Source organism: Bos mutus, chromosome 22 (genome assembly GCF_027580195.1).
Source record: "Bos mutus isolate GX-2022 chromosome 22, NWIPB_WYAK_1.1, whole genome shotgun sequence".
NCBI lineage: Eukaryota > Metazoa > Chordata > Mammalia > Artiodactyla > Bovidae > Bos > Bos mutus.
In genome coordinates, this window is record NC_091638.1 from 14,422,529 (window position 1) to 14,441,128 (window position 18,600).

The window sequence follows — 18,600 nt, forward strand, 5'->3', positions numbered from 1 at the left end:
TTCTTTAATATTAAATTTTGGTGCCTATGTATTTTTAAATTATTGTAAGAAAAAATAAATTTGTGGTTACAACCTGAAGGAAAAATGTTTTTCTTCTGAATTATGCAAAGAGAAATTTTGAGAAAAGTTCCTAAAATGATAGCCTAAGTCCAATTTTAACCAATTAAAATGCTTTCCTTTTCTTTTCCAGGACTGCAAGATGACACCTCAATATAGCCTAATTTAGCCCTTTAGCCTCAATCATGTCACTGATACGAAATATTTATGATAACAGTTAGGGAACATTGAAATTTTGAAACTACACATTCAAGAATTGTCACTGTGCTCGCCTGTAAAAAACAGACCATCAAGAACAAAAAGAGATGCCCAAAAGCCAAGTCACAAAACGATAAGCAGGAAGGGGCCTAAGGATGGACGAGACTCCAATTTACCCAGGATACGTGGCAGCTCCTGCACCATGTGACGGATGAGTAGGTCAAGGCATCGGGACAGGTATTCATTGCCACTTTGCTGCTCCTTGCCTGGAGTGGTCTTCCTGCTGTCTCTCTCGATGTACATCACCAGCCTACACACAGAGAAGTGCCAAAGATTACCTCTCATGATAAAACAGTTGATAGCATCTGCCCGAAAACACCACCATGGCAAGTGTTTCCAGGGGGCACCGTCCCCATCGTGTTGACATTTAGATACGGAGCAACTTGTCGAGCACAGGCTATTGCTGCCTTAGAAAAATGGAGACATTTATGCAGAGAGAAAATAAGGCAACTCTGAATATCTCTGCCAGTGTTATTACAAAACGACGCCCTGACTTCATTTGCCTTTGGCCCATTAAAAGAAACCCCGCGTTCTTCAGATGACAGATGAAAGGCAAACAAAAGCCTCTGGAAAGAAGAGGGCTTTGGCATTTTGAAGAGTCAAAGTAGAACCACCAGTTGTCTGCACCTTCGTTGGACATTAGTCTTAAACTTGCTCTGAATCCCAGGCAAGTCATAAAAATTCCAGTTCTTTCACTAAACTGTGTATATAAATCCAAAAAAAATGATTCATTTCAGCACTGGATATAATACAGAGAGCAGATACCATCTGAACATCTGGATTTCACATGCCCTTTTGTCCTCTGGTTTAATGATATCTGTCTCTTAATAAACTTATTTCTTCTTCAAACCAGTGGCATTTGTTATCATTCGTCTCTGAACCAATAGCCTCCAACCCAGAACCAGGGGACTTGTTGAACCATCACTCTGGGTACCAAGGATATTGTTGAAAACTCTTAGGCCCATACTTCCTTCCCTTTGCTAGACCCACTACCCAAGTTCCCAGTCCCTGCAACTCTCTAAAGGGCAATGAGTTCCCTGACTTCAAAGGCCCCTTGACTGCAATCCCCCTTGCTGGACTCCCCTTGCCATCATCAACCATCTCTCCAGCTCTGTTGCAATCATCATTCCACCCAAATTCTGCTTCCCAAAACTCCCACTGTAAACCAGAAAAGGATGGCTCTGGATACAATACACATACATAACATACACTGAAATCTTAACACTCAGCATTTATGTGGTTCTCTTAGTAGATTTGTGCATCCTTTTGCCTTCTTACTGGTCATTATTTGTAGCTCTATTAGTAAAGACCTGGGAATGAAACCAAATCAAAAGTTTAAGATCCATATAAGCCAGCTGGCATCTCTGTTTCAGTTGCTGATTAAAGCCCTAGTCACACTCTAACAAATACAAGACACTGCTCAAAATGTAGAGTAAATCCTGATGAATCCATAGAAATATATCACTATGACTTAAGAAACAGAGAGCACAGAGCCCCATGATGATAGGTAAACCAAAGAAATGAGACACTAATTATTTCATGGTAAGTGGAATCCAAAAGCTTCCCATAAAATGGGGTGTGATAGAAGATGTGATAAAATGAATGAGATCAGCCTGGGGAGCCAGTCAGCCTGGAGCTCCAGGGAATCCACAGCAGGACACACTATCGCTGTGGCCTGGAGCTTCCAAGCGAATAGCAGCCACTCCAGGAACCTCTTGCTCAGCTGACACCTACTCCATCAGCCCAACTAAGGAGCAGGACCAGAAAACACCATCTTCGTTTTTGGTTCCCCAAGATGCATTGTCTGGTATCTCCTGCCCAGTCTCACCATCTGCTGAAAAGCTTTATCCAACATTGAAGATTCCAGCATTTAACTGTAGCCCCTCCAAGCTAAGTATTTCAAATATACCCTCTGACTATACTGACTATAATCTGCTCTTATTCCTGCTTGCACACTCTTCCACTGTGACAGTTCCTCAGCCTCCAAGGAACTTCCACTGATTGAATCTATGACATTGCCTCCCAACCCATGACATCATCTTTCAAAATCCATGACATCGTCTCCCAATCCATGACATCTCCCAAAAAGCACTCCCTTTTTCTCACTTGGAGAAGGAAATGGCAACCCACTCCAGTATTCCTGCCTGGAGAATCCCATGGACAGAGGAGCCTGAGGGGCTACAGTCTACGGGGTCGCAAAGAGTCGGACACGACTGAGCGACTTCACTCACTCACTCACTTTCCTCACTTACTTCCTGCTTCGATTGCATCCCACCATCTATCATTTCCTTGTGCTCTTTTTTTTCCCACATCAACATAGTCAAATGATCCAGATGAATCTAGTGATCTATACGCTTCCTGTACATCTGCAGAGAGGCTGCTGAAGTCAAACATGGAGCAGAGTCGCCCCACTGTAAAAGGGTCACACCAATATTCAAGGGCACAGAACAGCACCAGCACCGACCCTATCTCCAAAACGTTCTTCTCTTTAAACCCTGAAATTTCCATCCTCTTATGAGATTCTCAGTGATTCTGCCTCCTACTATACAGAGAAAACATAAAGCATCATGAAGAAATTCTTCCTAAATCTAAACTTAGTGTGTATCCTACCCTGGCCTCCTTTCCTCCCATCACAACCACTGACCTCTCTCTCCTTGCAACTCTGTCTAGATCACATTCCCTTCCCTTTTCTCAGAATCTTGAAACAGCCAATTCCTTCTTTTTCATTTTGTATACTCACTCTCTCCCATTTAACAAAATGCTTTTCCTGTCCTTCTAGCAACTGCCCCATTGCCTCTCTCCTCCCTTCCTCAGTCAAACCTCTTAAGAAATCAATCTATATCCAATATCTCCTTTGTTCCTCTTAACTTCTTCCACCCACCACAATCTGCTCTCATTCCCATCACTTTTCTAATGAGTCGGCTCTTTGCATCAGATGGTCAAAGTACTGGAGCTTCAGTTTCATCATCAGTCCTTTCAATGAATATTCAGGACTCACTTCCTTTAGGATTGACTGGTTTGATCTCCTTGCAGTCCAAGGGACTCTCAAGAATCTTTCCCAACACCACAGTTCAAAAGCATCAGTCTTCCGGCACTCAGCCTTCTTTATGGTCCAACCATCACATCCATACATGACAACCTCCTTACTTTTTGAATTTTTCTGGTTTATGAACCATGAGTAGGAGTCATCTATTCAAAACTTAAGTGTTTTGAAAACATGAAGTAGTATCATTGCTCTACACAGCCAATTAAAAAAAAAAAAACTTTAGGTGATGTAACACTCAATTATACAACATGCCCTACCAGATGATAAATGGTGAGTCTTCGCAAAAATATTACCTCCTTTTCATAAGATCTGTAGACCTCCAATTTCTCACTATGCCAAGTCACGGTGACTTTAAACAAGCGGTAAATCGACGGCAACATCACAGGAGTATCCCAAAACTTTATTACGACCTGTGGCCCATTATGATTTCTAAATTATTTTTCTCCTTTCTTTCAGTAGGGTCACTTTTTCAACTTGACAATACTGACAAAGATTTCAATAAATCTTTGGCTCTAACTCAGAGCCCTACCACCTTCTAACAGCATGATCTTGGACAAATTTCTGAAGCTCTTTATACCTTCAGTTTTCTCATTATAAATGGGATAACAATTCCTACCTTGCAGGACTGCTGTGAAGACTGAATGAGAAAATCGTCTGGGGTCTAACACAAGGTACATACTCAAGAAATGGTAGCTGCTTTTATTACTAATAATAGTTGCTTCTATGAATTATTAGACCACCACCAAAATGAAGACACTGTTTTCTGGAGTGAACAGATCTTAAGAGAACACTCCCATGGAAGGCCACCTCTGCTGTTCATCCTATTCTCTAACTCACTGAGTCACACAAAGAGAGACAAATACAGTATCACTTATATATGGAATCTAAAAAGCACACATGAACTTATTTACAAAATAAACTTACAGTTACCAAAGGCAGAAGGGTAGGAAGGGGTAAACTGGGAGTAAAGGATTAACAGATACACACTGCTGCTGCTGCTGCTAAGTCGCTTCAGTCCTGTCCGACTCTGTGTGACCCCATAGACAGCAGCCCATCAGGCTCCACCGTCCCTGGGATTTTCCAGGCAAGAACACTGGAGTGGGTCGCCATTTCCTTCTCCAATGCATGAAAGTGAAAAGTGAAAGTTAAGTCGCTCAGTCATATCCGACTCTTCACGACCCCATGGACTGCAGCCTATCAGGCTCCTCCATCCATGGGATTTTCCAGGCAAGAGTACTGGAGTGGGGTATACACACTACTATATAAAAAATAGATAGACAACAAGGATTTTACCATATAGCACAAGAAGGAAACATAATTCAGTATCTTACAACAATCTATAATGGAAAAGAATTAGAAAACATAGATATATATACCTATATATATAATCAAGTCACTTTGCTGTACACATGAAACTAACATAATATTGTAAATCAACTATAGTTCAGTTTTTAAAAAATAAAACAAAGAAATGGAACCTCAAATGTTTCACTTCACAGCACTGCCAAATGGTTTCCCAAAATGGTTGTCCCAGTGACGTACAAGTTCCCCCTGAGTTACACCTCACCAGTATTTAGTAGTATCAAATTTTTGCTCATTTCTATCTTGTGGTGTTCTCTTGGCAAAACCCTATTAGCCTTTGCCCTACTTCATTCTGTACTCCAAGGCCAAATTTGCCTGTTACTCCAGGTATTTCTTGACTTCCTACTTTTGCATTCCAGTCCCCTATAATGAAAAGGACATCTTTTTGGGGTGTTAGTTCTAAAAGGTCTTGTAGGTCTTCATAGAACTGTTCAACTTCAGCTTCTTCAGCATTACTGGTCAGGGCATAGACTTGGATTACTGTGATACTGAATGGTTTGCCTTGGAAACGAACAGAGATCATTCTGTTGTTTTTGAGACTGCATCCAAGTACTGCATTTTGGACGCTTTTGTTGACTATGATGGCTACTCCATTTCTTCTAAGGGATTCCTGCCCATAGTAGTAGATATAATGGTCATCAGAGTTTAATTCACCCATTCCAGTCCATCTTAGTTTGCTGATTCCTAGAATGTCAACATTCACTCTTGCCATCTCCTGTTTGACCACTTCCAATTTGCCTTGATTCATGGACCTAACATTCCAGGTTCCTATGCAATACTGCTCTTTACAGCATCGGACCTTGCTTCTACCACCAGTCACATCCACAACTGGGTGGTGTTTTTGCTTTGGCTCCATCCCTTCATTCTTTCTAGAGTTATTTCTCCACTGATCTCCAGTAGCACACTGGGCACCTACCGACCTGGGGAGTTCATCTTTCAGTGTCCTATCTTTTTGCCTTTTCATCCTGTTCATGGGGTTCTCAAGACAAGAATACTGAAGTGGTTTGCCATTCCCTTCTCCAGTGGACTACATTCTGTCAGACATCTCCAGATAATCATGATGGTGTGATCACTCACCTAGAGCCAGACATCTGGAATGTGAAGCCAAGTGGGCGTTAGAAAGGATCACTATGAACAAAGCTAGTGATGGAATTCCAGTTGAGCTATTTCAAATCCTAAAAGATGATGCTATGAAAGTGCTGCACTCAATATGTCAGCAAATTTGGAAACTCAGTAGTGGCCACAGGAATGGAAAGGTCAGTTTTCATTCCAATCCCAAAGAAAGGCAATGCCAAAGAATGCTCAAACTACTGCACAATTGCACTTATCTCACATGCTAGTAAAGTAATGCTCAAAATTCTCCAAGCCAGGCTTCAGCAACACGTGAACTGTGAACTTCCAGATGTTCAAGCTGGTTTTAGAAAAGGCAGAGGAACCAGAGATCAAATTGCCACATTCACTGGATCATCAAAAAAGCGAGAGACTTCCAGAAAAACATCTATTTCTGCTTTATTGACTATGCCAAAGCCTTGACTGTGTGGATCACACTAAACTGTGGAAAATTCTGAAAGAGATGGGAATACCAGACCACCTGACCTGCCTCTTGAGAAACCTGTATGCAGGTCAGGAAGCAATAGTTAGAGCTGGACATGGAACAACAGACTGGTTCCAAATAGGAAAAGGAGTATGTCAAGGCTATATATTGTCACCCTGCTTATTTAACTTATATGCAAAGCACATCATGAGAAATGCTGGGCTGGAGGAAGCACAAGCTGGAATCAAGATTGCCGGGAGAAATATCAATAACCTCAGATATGCAGATGACACCACCCTTGCAGAAAGTGAAGAGGAACTAAAGAGCCTCTTGATGAAAGTGAAAGAGGACAGTAAAAAAGCTGGCTTAAAACTCAACATTCATAAAACTAAGATCATGGCATCCAGTCCCATCACTTCATGGCAAATAGATGGGGAAACAGTGGAAACAGTGTCAGACTTTATTTTTCTGGGCTCCAAAATCACTGCAGATGGTGATGGCAGCCATGAAATTAAAAGACGCTTACTCCTTGGAAGGCAAGTTCTGACCAACCTAGACAGCATATTCAAAAGCAGAGACATTACTTTACCAACAAAGATCCACCTAATCAAGGCCGTGGTTTTTCTAGTAGTCATGTATGGACCTGAGAGTTGGACTATAAAGAAAGCTGAGCACAGAAGAACTGATGCCTTTGACTTGTGGTGCTGGAGAAGACTCTTGAGAGTCCCTTGGACTGCAAGGAGATCCAACCAGTCCATCCTAAAGGAAATCAGTCCTGGGTGTTCATTGGAAGGACTGAAGCTGAAACTGAAACTCCAATATTTTGGCCACCTGATGCAAAGAGCTGACTCATTTGAAAAGACCCTGATGTTGGGAGAGATTGAAGGCAGGAGGAGAAGGGGACGACAGAGGATGAGATGGTTGGATGGCATCACCGACTCAATGGACATGAGTTTGGGTAAACTCCAGGAGTTGGTGATGCACAGGGAGGCCTGGAAAGCTGCGGTTCATGGGGTCACAAAGAGTCAGACATGAATGACTGAACTGAAGTGATCTTGTGGTGTTAATGCAAACTTTAGTAATTATTATGGTAGGCATATTCTGATATTTCTCTGTTGTTCGTATTTTCTCATTTGTGCAATACCTGTTCAGATCTTCTGCTGATTCACCCATGGGTTACTAGTCTTTTGTTATTGATTTGAAGGCATTATTTATATGGTCTAGAACTGTCCCTCTTCTTCTGTCTTCTCCTTTTGTCTTTCACAATGAAGTCTTCAATCCACTGGAAACTGCTTTATCATAAGGATTTTAAAAGGAATCTAATCCCATTGCTTTTCCAGGCAGACACACTTACCCTGGTACTATGCATTAAAAAGGTACTTCTAAAACTAAGGGTGGAAGAAAAGGAGCAAAAGCACAAATTTTTGGCAAAGTCTGACTAAAAAGCAGTTTCATTTGTAAATTAGCTTTTCTACCCAATGAATCTAAGTGATGGCTATCAGAGTTGTACATAGGCAGAAGTTTGAAGATTTATTCTCTATAGAAAGTAAAGCAGAAAGGTTGTAGACTAAGAGAAAGCAAACCAAGTCAAAGAAGGGGCCAACAAACAAAACTGGGAGTCTCGGTGAATTTCTGAACGAATACCAGGACTTCTAGCCCCCTTCCCAGGGGGCTCCCCACACCCAGGCAGCCAGGTCCCTGCGTCCCAGGCTGACAGCAAAAATGCTCTTTGGTGAAACTAACTGGCTCAAGAGAAACATCCTAGAGATACTGATGCTAAAGTTCATGTCAAAAATGCCCAATGTTGAGTAGTATTTGAGGGTGTAAATATACCACAATTTATTTCAGTGTTGATGGACATTGAGGCTGTTTCAACTCATGCACACTACCAAGCATAACTTAGGCTGGATCCATGGAAACATTTCTGCTGGATATATACTTGGAAGTGAGACCACTGGATCATAAGGTATGCCTGGCTTCAGATTAATAGGCACTGCTGATATTCAGTTTTCCAAAGTGATGAAGTCAATTTACATTGCAACAGGTAGGTGTAAGAATTCCATTTGCTCTATATTCTTGCCACAATTTTTTCATGTGTTAATTGGCCATTTGAAGATAACCAGTTTTATAAAGTTCCTGTTCAAGTCTATGCTCATTTTTCTCTTGTATTATGGGCTCTTCAGTGCTTTATACATTTTAGCTAAGGGCCCACATCAATTATATGTGTAGCAAATACTTTCCACTACGCTATGGACTTGTTACTTTCTCAGTGATCCCTTGTGGTGAATCGAAGATCTTAGTTTTAAGGTAACCCAATTTATCAATATTTTATGACAGTGCTCTTGTATCCTGCTTAAAAAAAAAAAAATCCTGGTCTATTCCAAGGTAATAAAGAAATTTTCAGGTGTTAGCTACTGCAAACTTGTTTTCTCTTTTTACATGAATTAAATCGACATGAATTAACTTCTATGCACAGAGTAATTTAGAGCTTTTTTTCCTTGTACTGATATCAAAATGACCCATTTTCCACTTGCTGTAAAAACCATCACTTCCTCACTGTTTTATCCTATGTCTCTTCTGCTCTTCTCCATATTTTCCATCCTTCTGTCTCTCCTCAATGGTCCCAGATGAATTCAGAACCGTATATTAATTCTCTGTTATTAATACTGTTATTAATATTATTATTAATACTGGTATTAATATAACAGTATATTAATTATTCAGCTCTAATATGCAGTTAACCCAATCCCACGAGTTCTGCATTTCAGTTATAGAATACCCACTCTGTTCTTGTAGTTCTAGTTCTCTACTGAAATTCTCCATTTTCCAAATTCCTGAATACACTGATCATAGTTATTTTAAGTTAGCTTTGTGATTAATTCCATTCTCTGTAACCTCTGTGGATATTGTAATTTATCTCACTTGTTTTTTTTATCATATCATCTTATCCTCTTGCAGGCTCAATTGCTTTCTGTATATATACAGTCTGTGAGAAGTGGAAGGATTACTTTGAGACCGAGGGTTAAACTCCTCCAGACTGGATTTACATGTAACCCTGGATCACCTTAATCCAACCAGAGATGATGATGATTCAAAAGTGGGCTTCTTTCCCTGTTCCAGGAAATCCTCCAAATAAGTAACAGGGATCCAAATAAATAAATCCTCCAAATAAATAACAGAAACAGAGGGCAGGGAAAATGGAAATGTTTATCTTTTGGACATAGAAGAATGCAAAAGAACTTCCATCAAACCTGTGGTGGATTCATGTTGATGTATGGCAAAACCAAAACAATATTTTAAAGTAATTAACCTCCAATTAAAATAAATAAATTTATATTAAAAAAAGAAAAAGTAAATTTATACTTGTGTCTAAGGAGTCAATTTTTTCTAAAATCTAAATTATCTATTACAAAATTTAATACTGTGCTACTTAACTAATGTAGTATGACATACCATTTCTTTAAAGCAAAAACTACTCACTTTCAGCCACTAGCACAGACTGTTAAAACATAAGAAAATATCCATTACCTCCACTGGAGAAATAAAAGACTGATGGGATCCATAACAATATAAAACTCACTCTAGAATGATGCTCCATTTCTTCATGCCCTCTCCAATGCCTTCCCATTACAGGATGTGTTTACACAGGCTATCAGAGAATAAATTGACTTCACGGACAAGGGAACATTAGCTACTAAAAGAACTCACATTCTATGAAGGAAATAAAATGTAGAGACATTTGAGTACAGTATCCATAAACACTTTACAATTTTTCTACAACCAAACTGCAAATGTTATTTCTTAGTGGTCTACAAGGGTATCAAGCTGAAAAGATCAACATGCTGACAATAATCCAAGTGTTATTGAAATGGGGAAGCCTGGGAGTTGAGACAGACATAGGGAGTGGATTGGGTTCCTTTGGGGCAACTTGAAGATTCCTCTTGGGCATGCCACTGAATATGTAAAGATGATACAAACCTGGAGTTTGGAGAGGTCATACAGATGCATACCAACCTATTTGAAGCCACTGGATTGGATGAAATCACCCTAGGACAGTGGTGAAAGAGAAACAAAGAGGGCCCAGGAAGATGCAGAAGAGGGAGAACCAATGAAGAAGAGACCAAGGTGGGAAGAAAGCAAGGAATGCATGTTAACTCTTACCATGAGCCCTTTCACTACAAAGGAAGATTCTGGTTCAAGTTGGCCAGCTGAACCCAAGCATTTTACTTCTCTCTTTTCCACATCCCCTTAGGAAATCCACATTATCCCTAAAAAGAGGAAGCTGTACCATTCACAGCTAGAACCTTCCAAGAATTTTGTCAAGATGACGGTGCAGATGGAAGGGGAGAGAGGCAAGCGCCCATGAAGGAGAAACCTGCCAGGGAAGCAAGGAGAACCCCAGCAGCACCCTCAGCTCCAAACAGCAGGGAGACATGTTTAGGCACTGGAACTGATAAGAGGAGGCGAGTTCCTCACACCTAAGGACAGTTTTTGAAGAAACTAGGACCAGCAAATCGGGCACAAAGACCATGGTGACTACAAGGAGAGGGATCCCAGGAAGACTGCAGGAAGGAAAACTTTTAAAGCAAAGGAATGACTTGATGAAAGTAGCATTTGAAGAACATGAATCTGGTATGGCACAGACAAATGATGAGAGAGGAAGGAAGCCAGATAGGCCATTAGCAGTTATGAGTGTGCAGGTAAAGAGGAGAAACAGAAAGGAACTTGAGAGACAAGAATAAACTGCCTGGAAATGGTGTGAATAGGAGATAAGACTCCAAGTAGTCTTTTTCAGAGACAAGGGCACATCCACGTTGTGAGAAATCAATCATACGGATTTTTTAAACAGAGAAGTCATGCTCCTTTAACTTAGTCCGGGATCCTCCAGGATGCCATCACCCCTGCCCCACCCCCATTCCTACCCCCTGAAACCCCTCCCTCCCGTTCCGGTCCTACTGCACTCACTGTGCCCACCAACGGACCACTCCCTTGTCGACTTCTGCTGCAGACCTTACCACGTGTCGTTGGATGCTGCATACGATGCAAACTGTGACTAATCCATCCCATTTGGATTCGCCTTGGACCACCTCACAAATGGGTCCTTGTTGAGACCATATACTATTCCAGAAAATCAAAACACCACACTTTTCCTTGCTTCACTTCAATCTAAACCCACTGGTATCTATCTACTGTACATTTTTTATAACTAACTTTTCTGCCTTCAGAGAAAATGTGTATTTTAAATATGGAATTTTGGGGGGAGGAAAAATTTGGAATTTAAAATTAATAGATACAGATTACTATGTATAAAATAAACAATAAGGACCTACTATATAGCACATGAGTATATTCAATATCTTATAAAAACCTATAATGGAAAAGAGTCTGAAAAAAAGACATATATGTGTATGTGTGTATATATCAGTTCAGTTCAGTCGCTCAGTCATGTCTGACTCTTTGCGACCCCATGAATCGCAGCACGCCAGGCCTCCCTGTCCATCACCAACTCCGGAGTTCACTCAGACTCACGTCCATCGAGTCAGTGATGCCATCCAGCCATCTCATCCTCTGTCGTCCCCTTCTCCTCCTGCCCCCAATCCCCAATCAGGGATATATATATATATATATATATATCCCTGAATTACTTGTTGTACACCTGAAACATTGTAAATCAGCTATACTTCAATACATAAATAAGGGATCCTTTTAGAAAACTTATGAATTTTTGCCTAATTAAAAAATTTATGACGTTTTGATTCCACTTGTTTGACTTAGTATGAATAAAATGCTAGATTTCTAATTATTAAAAAAGATATGCAGTAAGCAACAAAGGAACAGCACAGGGAACTACAGTCAACGTCTTGTAATAGCCTATAATGGAAAATAATTGCAAAAATAATATACATTTATATGTAGAACTGAATCACATTGCTGCACACCTGAAAAACTATAATAAGTCAGCCATACTTCAATAAAATATATATATTAAAAAAAATAAAGGATCTTCAGCAAGCTCATCATCCAATACTTTTCTTTGTAATTGAAGCGGTTCTCTCTTGGGTTATGATGCTCAGGTGATAGTTTTGATCTGAATTTAAATTACATGGACACACCACACGTACAGATCTATTCTGGGTTTATTTCTTCAGTTTCAAAATGTAATAGATATTTAGGAATAGACATACTTAGTAATCAGCAGAATCCACACACTGGCTACATCATCTCTGCAGCAAGGGTCATTATGATTTGGAAAAAAAAGGGACAAACAGCAGTTCCTGACATGTCCCATCTCTAAAAAGATATTAACTCATATCCATAGAAAACCAAATCACAGAAATTGATAGCAACATCGGAAAAAAAAAAAACAGAGAGGCATAGGGATGATAAAAATCTATTATATGTCCATTTGTCTATTTGGTCTGTGCAGAATTTCAGAAAAATGACTGTGATGGACTTTGTGGATTACCCAAAACAGAAACAGGTTGTGACTGCAACTGCAGCTGTGATTTCAGCTTGGTACCTCTACTGCAGCAAATTAGCACTGCCCCGGGATCTTATAGTTGCTATTGACCTGGCAAAGGCTTTTTTCTACATGTAAATATGGAAGAACCATCAGCACATGTTTGCTTTTTACTCATCACGGCAAACAGCAAATGTTCAGGGCCTTGCCTTTGAGCTCTGCCAACAAACCTGCTCTTGGTTATCAGTCAGCAAAGATCTGCATTGTCTTGACGTCCCACCAGCATCACACTTGTACTTGTACACTAGCACTTTGATGACGTGAGACATTAGGCTATTGGACCTGAGGAGCTTCAGTTGGCTTAGTAAGACATTTAAGAGACAGATAAACTCCATAAAAATCCATTGTCCACTAGGCCCCAGTGAAGTTTCTAGGGCTCAACAATCTAGAACACGTTGAGCTATCCCTCCAGAGCAAAGACAAGTTATCGCATCTTCTACTGATTATGACCAAAAGGTGGGCTTTGTGAACCTAGGCGGCAATATATACCACATTAGACTGTGTCCCTCTGACTCATTTTCTGAGAGACCCATGCACCTACTAGTTTTTAATGGAGCTGGAATGAACGAAGGCTCTGTTGTAATTCCCATCTGCAGTGTAAGCAGTTCTTCCACGTGGGCCATATAACCCCAGCACATCTACTGGTACTCTCAGTATCTTGTGGGTTATCTTATGGGAATATTTACGTGATATTTACATGGGTCCCCAGGAAAACACCAATAAATGAATCACAACACAGGTCTTTGGGTTGCTGTCGTCTGAAGGTTTGTGTTCATCCCCAAATTTAACTAGAATCCTAACACCCAGTGTTATGATGTTAGGAGGTGATTAGGTCATGGGGGTAGAGCGCTCATGAAGGAATCATTGCCTTCATAAAAGAGAGCCCTCAGAGGGCCCTAGTCCCTTCCTCCATGTGTGGACACAAGGATAAACCTGCAACCTAGAGGAGGGCCTTCATCCAATCCACAACGGCATCCTGATCTCAGACTTCCAGCCTCCAGAACTATGAGAAATATACATGTCATTTATAAGCCACCCACCTGAGCCACAAAGGAAGCCCCTTTATAAGCCACCAATCTTTGATATTTTGTTAGAGCAGCTAACAGTTTTAGCTGCCAAGTTTTAGAGTTAAGTCATATTCTGCAGATCACTGTTCTTTTGAGAAACAGCCCCTGACAGAGGATGAACGTGACGAGTGACATCAAATGATCACATGATATGAGTAACCCATCAGTAACTGTATCATTAACCTGCCACACCAAGCCACCAGGCTGGGCACACACAGCAGTAACCCATCATCAAGTGCACTGGTAACTGTAAGAGCGAAGCTTGAACAGGTCCAGTAAGAACTACTAAGCTGAATGAGCAGGTGGTGCAGAGTCCTTTGACACAGTCCCTCTACCACTGTCTCTCCTCTCTCGATCCTGATAAAGAATTATTTATAAGCAGTTGACCCAACAAGAAAATCACTGAGCCTGGTTAGTGAATGGTTCACTACAATACGCTGGCAGCAAATCAAAGTAGACTGCTGCCAGCATGACAAAAGAAATCAAATGAGTCCCTGAAAAGGAAACCCAACACATTTTGTTTTACTTAATGTTCAAACTGAGACATGGCTAAAGGTACTGATGCCTGCTGATTCGTGGGCACTGGCTATCAGCTTGAATCTTCTATTAATGGCCAGGGACTATGAAAAAAAAAGAGTTAAAAACTGGTTCTGGGAAAAGTCTATGTGAGTGGACATCTCAGAGTGGGTACAAAGCATGATGACATTTGTGTACCACGTGGATGCCCACTAAAGGACAACTACTTTACAGAAGCCTCTCTACACTCAGGTAGAGAAGATGACACTTTCTGCAAATGTCAGTCAACACAATTTCTCCAGTCACCCCAGGGCTTGCTCATGGGCCCTCATCCAGAGGGGCCTTGGTGGCAGTATTAGAGGATATGTATGTGCTCAGCAAAAAGAATGCTCCTCTTCAATTATGACCGAGATCCTGCCCATCCAGCCAACACGAGAAACCAACACTGTGCCCCCAGTCTAGCCCATAACCTGGGGAGACCTGCCAGTCAGCTAGCAACAGACTGGTGCATGAAAGGGGCAGTAAACTCTCCTTTAAGTAAAGACAAAGAAACACCTTCTTTATCACCATGATAATCAAAGTAACACTCTATCTGATCAAGAAACTTATTAACAGCAAAAGAAGTGTGGTAATATGCTCAGGTCCACTGAATTCACTATTCAGCAAGTAGCCATCACCCAGAGACTTCTGGGTAACTGAGAGGAAGAATGGCCAACTGCAAGCTCAGTGGTGCTGCCAGCTGGGAAACAACACAACACCGGGCCTTATAACAATGAGGTGTAATGTTTTGAATCAACAAACAAAACATAGGCTTTAGCATTCCCATTCATCAAAACACACAGGTCTGGTGGTAACTGAGAGGCAGAAGTGGGAGTGACTACCTCTCACTCACTGCTTTTTTACCTACAGTTTCCACGACCCTGAGCTCTGCTGGAATGGTTCCAAGCAAGAATGGTTTCCACCAGAGGACAAAATAATTCCATCTGGGGATGGAGAGGATCACTCTACTGATGAAGAGTGAGTGATCACAATCACCAAAGAAATATTACGTTGCTGCCAAACAGTGTGGACAGGGTCAACAAGGACCTTGGAGAGTCTCTGAAGAGCCTGCAGGATTTCCACATGCACAGTCGCTCAGTCGTGTCCGACTCTTTGAGCCTCCACAGACCATAGCCCCCCAAGCTCCTCTGTCCACGGGATTTCCCAAGGCAAGAATACTGGTGTGGGTCACCATTTCCTTCTCCAGGTGATCCTCCTAACCCAAGGATCAAATTCACATCTCTGTCTCTTCCTGCATTGGCAGGTAGATTGTCTACCACTAGCACTGCTTGGGAAGCACAGATACTTCTGTATCTAATAGCTAAAGTTAAGGAAACACTAAGCAACCAACAAAAACCTGGGTCATATCCTTCAAGTACTTGACAAAAGTACAATTCTGTGATTCAAGTTTATTTATAACGATGGAACTTCTGAATCATCAGGATTCATGATACACATTTGTCATCGTGCTCAGATACCCTCAAAAGGTAATCTCACCAACTAGTCAAATGTTGCCCTTCTAACTGTACTTAGGATATAAGATAGTGGTTGGTGTTTTTTTCCTTAATTTGACATTATCATTTTAATTTGCACTTCTCTGATTACTCTTGAGACTGACTATCTTTATGAATCTCTTTACATAGATTAACTCTATTACATACAATGCAAAACTTTACAGAATTTCTTAGCATGAAATTTTACTTCTGATTTGTGGGGCATATAAAAGTTTCTAAACTATATATAGCCAAACTATCATTATTTCCTTTTATGGTTTATTTCATTGCTTTTCTGCTCAGAAAAGCTTTCCTTGCCCATATTTAAACATATTTTCTTCCAACTGTTTAGAGTTTCTTTCTCATATATAATTCTTTAATCCATCTGGAATTGACTTTTGTATGGTGTAAGCTGAGAAAATAATTTTTCCCACACAGTTAACCAATTATACAGAGTAAAATTTTTTTAAATCTTCCTTTTAAGATCAAAGCAGATTTTTCCCCCCGCTGATTTCCATATTAATAGCAATGCTATGGGGAAGGGGAAAAAAAAGTCTAGAAGAACCTGATCCATCAGGAGGTACTGACATTTCAGGCTCACAACAAACTACACAATGAACTTACAAGGCTCTTCATCCCCTAAAAGGGTTATCATTTCTAGAGAAACATAAGACCCTATTTTATCTCCCGTCATTTTCAATATGAGTATGAAGCCATTTGGAGAAATAGGTGGACATTTGGGGGCTATCATATCCTTTTTATTTAATCCTGACAGCTCAATTTCACTGCCTGTCATGCAAGATAGATTTGAGAGCTGACATCATAGAAAATGTACTGAAATTTAATCCATAAAAGGCTGATGGTGATGATGGTAAGCAGGAAAAAATATCTACATAAAATAGCAAAGGTTATCGTGGGCTCTTGATGTGAAGTTTCAGTTCTCAGGCAGACGGGTAGCATTGCCGTTAGCTCAAACATCCAGCTGCTAACAGAGTTCCAAGGCACAGGTATGGAAGAGAGAACAATTTTCTCTATGAACTCATCACAGAGAATTTTAACATCTCTCTAACCTGAAGCCTGCCTCCCTTTTGCAAACATTTATATTCAACGTTGCATTTCATATGCACACTGGTGTAATACCTGGGCATCAAAGCAAGAAGGAACACATACCAACCTCCCAGCTGGGAGGTGTGGGCAAGGCCAAACAGGGTGCTAACCTTCCATCCTCTGCCTGGTGGAAGCAGGCAACAGTGACCTGATTCTCCTGTCAGGCATAATACCCAACAGACAGCAGGCAGTGGGCCCTCCATTCCCTGCCCAGCCAAGCAAGCCACTCTCCAGTCTCCCTGCAGGGGCAGTGACAGCATGTCTGAGCAAGAAGCTGATCTTCCGTTCTACGGCCAAGGAGAAGCAAACAGCAATCTGATTTCCCCGGCAGGTTAGTTATCAATGGGGCCCAGTGACAAGCCGGACCTTCATCCCTCCCCTAGCAGTGACAAGACTTAACACCAAGCGAGATGAAGACACATCCTATTACACAAGGTAACAGGCAAAATGTCAGGGATATAATCTTAAAAATCACTAACCACAGCAAGAACCAGGCAAATCACAACATGAATCAAAAAACACAATCAACAGATGCTAACACCAATATGAACCAGGTGCTAGAAGGATCTAATAACAATTTCTAAGCAGGCGTCATAAAAATGTTTCAAATGATCTGAAAGACCAATGAAAACTGAAAATTTCAGGAGAAAAAAGTTTTTAAAATAACCAATGTAAGCTACAGAACTTTTGAAAACTACATTAACCAAAACTGAAAAGTCAATGGACCGGCTCAAGAAATAGAGCACAGGTAATAGAAAACATGATCACATGTATACCTGTGGCAGATTCATTTTGATATTTGGCAAAACTAATACAATTATGTAAAGTTTAAAAATAAAATAAAATTAGGAAAAAAAAAAAGAAAACATGATCAGTAAACTTAAGGACAGATTAGCTGAATTTACAATATCTGAAAAGCAGATACAAAGAGGCTTATTAAAGAAAGCGTCTCAGGGACCTACCAGACAATAACAAAATGCCTTCTATTTGTATCATCAGGATCCAGAAAGGGAGGAGAGAAACAATGGGACTGAAAAAGTATCTGAAGAAATAATGCCTGAAAAATACCCAAATTTAGCAGAAGACTTAAAGGAACAAACTCAAAACAGGAGAAACCCAAAGAAACTCACACTAAAGATATATAACAATTAAACTTTTTTAAATCCTAAAGACAAAGAAAAATGCCTTTAAGACAGCAGAGAAAAATGATCCATGGCTACTGGAGGAACAGCAACTGAAATGAAAGATGTCTCGTATGCAGCTACCAGTTTGGTTCCAGGACCCACTGCTGATGCCAAAATCCGTGGACGCTCGAGTCTGCTCTCAATGTTCGCACAGTTTCACATCTGAGGACTCAACCGACCACAGACTGTAGTTCCGTCTAGATTTATTGGGAAAATACCTGCGTGAACGTAAACCTGCAAAGGTCGATCCCGTGTTCTTTAAGAATCAACTGCGCTGCCAAACGATTAGTGTTCTTTATACACCTCAATATCTCTTCTTTGGAGTTACATCACACACTACCAAATTATTTTTCAAGTTTTAGAGACTGCTGTATTTAATTTTATTTTTCATTAAACATTCACCTGACACTTAAATCC

At 40.6% G+C, this 18,600-nt stretch overlaps 1 protein-coding gene across 3 annotated transcripts in view; it reads right to left on the minus strand.

Moving 5' to 3' along the window:
- Positions 1–18,600, minus strand: part of ULK4 (unc-51 like kinase 4) — a 502,164-nt gene that overhangs the window by 352,213 nt on the left and 131,351 nt on the right. For all 3 annotated transcript variants that reach the window (XR_011461930.1, XR_011461929.1, XM_070359559.1), the window contains exon 23: positions 432–565. Coding sequence is in view for 1 of the 3 variants with exons in the window: in XM_070359559.1 (XP_070215660.1) it covers positions 432–565 (134 nt within the window). In the remaining 2 variants the exon portion in view is untranslated. The remainder of the gene's footprint in view (positions 1–431; positions 566–18,600) is intronic.